The sequence below is a fragment of the Triticum aestivum genome, chromosome 6A (genome assembly GCF_018294505.1).
Source record: "Triticum aestivum cultivar Chinese Spring chromosome 6A, IWGSC CS RefSeq v2.1, whole genome shotgun sequence".
Lineage (NCBI taxonomy): Eukaryota > Viridiplantae > Streptophyta > Magnoliopsida > Poales > Poaceae > Triticum > Triticum aestivum.
Window position 1 is genome coordinate 575,769,606 of NC_057809.1, and position 4,024 is coordinate 575,773,629.

Sequence of the window (4,024 nt, forward strand, 5' to 3'; positions counted from 1 at the left end):
CGTTGCTAGAGATGAGATTAGAGATGAGACTAGAAATGAGATAAGATGCGAAGCAACGTCTACTTCTTTAGAATCGAAGAAGAAAAAAGTGGTGAAACTCAAGAATTCGCAGATCAACAATGAAGACATAGAGAAAATATTAATTCAACTAGTGGGAGCAGTTAGGGGAATTGGATATCTTCTAAAATGTCTAATTGTGGTTCTTATTTTCTTTGGTCTTACTCTCATGACGAAGAATTGGTGAATTATGTACTCCAATGTAAAAGGAAAGGGAATCTATTTGGATGGCCGAATATATGATGAAATGGACTCTTTTTTACTCCACTAAGTTTAGGGGATTGGCTTGAAACGGCCAAACTTAGTGAAGTAAATTTGCTTCACTAAGGTTTATTCTGCTGTTTTACTCAATTTTTATGGGATCAGTTAGAAATACCCCAAGACCTTGCGACAACTAAGCATAACTCCGTTGGTTAGGCTATTTACCGTGGAGCCTGTCCATCTGGATTTAAGTCGTAAATCATGGGTGCTTGCTTTCCTTATTTATTTATTTAGGTGGACTCATTATTCTGTTATAGTGGTGTATTTGTCACCTAAGAGCTGTATGTGGCGACCTTGATCTGCTAGCCTATTTTCTACTCATATGGATAAGGTATGCATACATACATGCAAAGGAATGCATATGCTTAACCTTGTCTCCCACCCGCATGTGACGGGGACTTCATTTCTTCTCGCCTATTCTAGTATGTAAAAACTTTTTCTTTGAAATATATCTAGGTCGGGAGCCTTTCCTTGTTGACAGTTTCAAAAAAAGAATGCATCTGCTTGCATATATGTGAGCACATGTGCCTGTGTTTTCAAATAAAACTCTACGAGTTTTGTTGCAAGAAAGGAAGACGGAATCGCCATCAATCATGTACCTCAACGTAGGTTTGGCATTGACCGGGTGAGGGGTGATTGATGGAGTGAAGGAGCCGCAGAGTCGGCACGCCACGTACCTGCACGGACCACACCAGAGGTAGGCTTGCCGTTGGCTCACCTCTTTCTTGTTTCCCACCGTGACAAGCACCCCATCACCGGCAACAGCAACAGCACGCCGCTGCCGGCGGTATGAACGCCCCTCCCTAATTTACACAGCGCAGCAGCAGCTCTGCTACCCCCTCCTCCTCCTCAGGTCCCTATCCGCATCAACCAACCACACACGGCCCAAGCAACAAAGTTCGGGGCCGGTCGCTGTCCAGCCCACCGTGCCGCGCGCACACGCTTCTATCCATCCCTGGCACGCGCGGGCCAAAAGGAGCAAGCAATTAACCCCGCGCTCCCAATGGAATATGCCCGTGTCGTTCGTTGGCCCGCCGTCGACGCGGGCGGCATCCACACCTGCCTAAAGCGGCCTATAAATCCATCCTTCCATTCCCCAAGAACCATCAAACCCACACAGATAGCTCTGTAGCGAGTCCCAAAGAGATCGATCCAAGCAAGCCATGATGAGATCCTGCCTCTCCCTCGCCCTCCTCGTCGCCCTGAGCGCCGCCGGGTGCGCCGCGGCGCAGGCGGCGGACTACGACTTCTTCTACCTCGTGCTGCAGGTCAGTCAGTGCGCCCGGCCGGCGAGTCCGGTTCGTCGTCGATTGGTTTGTATGTGTGTTGGTTGCTGATGGTTCGTGCTCCTATGTGTGCGTGCAGTGGCCGGGGTCGTACTGCGACACGAAGCAGAGCTGCTGCTACCCGCGGTCGGGGAAGCCGGCGGCGGACTTCGGGATCCACGGCCTCTGGCCCAACCGCGACGACGGCTCCTACCCGCAGAACTGCAACCCCGCCAACGCCTTCGATCCCTCTAAGGTCAGTCGCTCACACCTTGTTGCCAGCGCCACTAGTAATTCATCTTAATTGTCTCTGATCGCAAAGAACAAAATCCAATGTGACTTCGCTTGAGAGGGACAGCGAAGAAACCGGAACCCCTGCTTTGCTAGTTTGGTACCACACCACACGGCACGATCCCCCCTCTCATTTGATTGCACATTTCAATATTTCATACCCAACACTCAACTTATTTTCCGGTGCTATTTCTTGAAATAAATTCATGCGGATCTTTTCTAATAAATGCATGCAGGATTTATTTTTGTCCGAAATCAATGCCTTATCATATAGATAGACTGAAAACATTCCAAAGTCGACGCTGCATGTGATTGAATAAATTTATTTCTGGTGCCATTTGTCCAATAAATTTAAATCTTTCCAAAATCAACGCCTTTTATTACTGTAATACTCCCTCCGTCCGAAAATACTTGTCATCAAAATGGATAAAAGGAGACATATCTAGAACTAAAATACGTCTAGATGCATCCTCTTTTATCCATTTTGATGACAAGTATTTCCGGACGGAGGAAGTACTTTTTTTATCCCGAAAAGCTTGTCTTACATTTGTCTAGATACAAATGTATTTAGACACCTTTAATATATTGAAAGCAATCCAAAAACAGAGTGTCCAGCAAATGAACTGCGGAGCAGCGAGTGATCTGCGAGAAATAACTCTCTAATTTCACGTGCAGGTGAGCGACCTGCTGAGCAGCCTGCGCACGGAGTGGCCGACGCTGGCGTGCCCGACGAGCGACGGCCTCCAGTTCTGGGCGCACGAGTGGGAGAAGCACGGCACCTGCGCGCAGAACCTCTTCAACGAGCACGGCTACTTCCAGACGGCGCTCCACCTCCGCGACCAGCTCCGCGTCCTCGACGCCCTCACCGCCGCGGGCGTCTCCCCCGACGGCGGCTACTACACGCTGAGCGCCATCAAGGGCGCCATCCAGCAGGGGACCGGGTTCGAGCCCTTCGTTGAGTGCAACCGCGACGAGTCCGGCAACAGCCAGCTCTACCAGCTCTACTTCTGCGTCGACGCCAACGCCTCGGGCTTCGTCGAGTGCCCCGTCCAGCCCGGCGGCAGGCCCTGCGGCAACAGGGTCGAGTTCCCGACCTTCTGATGCGCCCATTTCCTTTTCCCTTCAAAGTTCAAAGGCTCGTGATGTTAATGAAGACAAAATGTATATCTTGAAATGGTGTAAACATGTGGAGGGAGCCGATTGTTATTTCATATTCAGATAAACAAGGAGCAATACTCTCTTTTTTTGTCATAAAATTCGGTTTAGGATGCACATGCAGCCTCTGATTGCTTGCTTGAGAGTGCACTTACAAGACATGGCGACATATGATCCTGACACAATCAACGGTCGATATTATTTTCCATATATATGCCACAGTGATTTTCAAGTAGGATTCACTGATTCACTGATTCACTGACACAATCAACAAAGATCGGTTAGTTGCACTTCGCTCTCAATGTGCTTGGCTCGGACAAAAACATATGCAATGCTGGTTATATAGGTACTAACAACTACATATATGGTACAATACCAGTACTAAACAGATCAAGCATTGATTGTGGAAGGCAGAGCTAACTGCAGCTTAGATGATGTAGATGTTTCTATGCTTTGTAGGAACAAACTCGTCACACTTGAATAATGAAATCCCTTTTAACCACTACCGGAATCGCACCCTATGCCGACGGCCAGGGCCGTCGGCATAGCCCTGAAAGGCCGTCGGGACAGGCCTATGCCGACGGCACCCGTCGGCATAAGGCCGTCGGCAACATATCCGTCGGCGTAGCCAGGAATGCCGTCGGCATAGAAAGGCCGTCGGCATAGGACCTATCCCGACGGCGTCCGTACATCTATGCCGACGGCCCCGGCCGTCGGCAACGTTATCGCCTAACGGCGGTCGCCGTCAAGTGCTGACCAATGCTTGCTCGCCATGTGGCAGGTCTGTGCCGACGGTCTGGCCGTCGGCATAGCTGTCGGCTTAGGTTGAAACTATGCCGACGGCTAGACCGTCGGCATAGACCTGCCACGTGGCAACCATTGGGAGCTCCTGGAGCAGGCCTATGCCGACGGCTTAGCCGTCGGCTTAGTTTGAAACTATGCCGACGGCTATGCCATCGGCATAGGCCTGCCACGTGGCAGCCACTGGGAGCTCC

General features: G+C 50.1%; 1 protein-coding gene across 1 annotated transcript; it reads left to right on the forward strand.

Moving 5' to 3' along the window:
• Positions 1-1,317: 1,317 nt before the first annotated feature.
• On the forward strand, positions 1,318-3,130 carry LOC123131101 (ribonuclease 1). Its single transcript, XM_044550859.1, has 3 exons — positions 1,318-1,586; positions 1,684-1,839; positions 2,550-3,130. The coding sequence occupies exons 1-3, from the start codon at positions 1,482-1,484 to the stop codon at positions 2,973-2,975; spliced, it is 687 nt and encodes a 228-aa protein (XP_044406794.1). The 5' UTR covers positions 1,318-1,481; the 3' UTR covers positions 2,976-3,130.
• Positions 3,131-4,024: the final 894 nt, after the last annotated feature.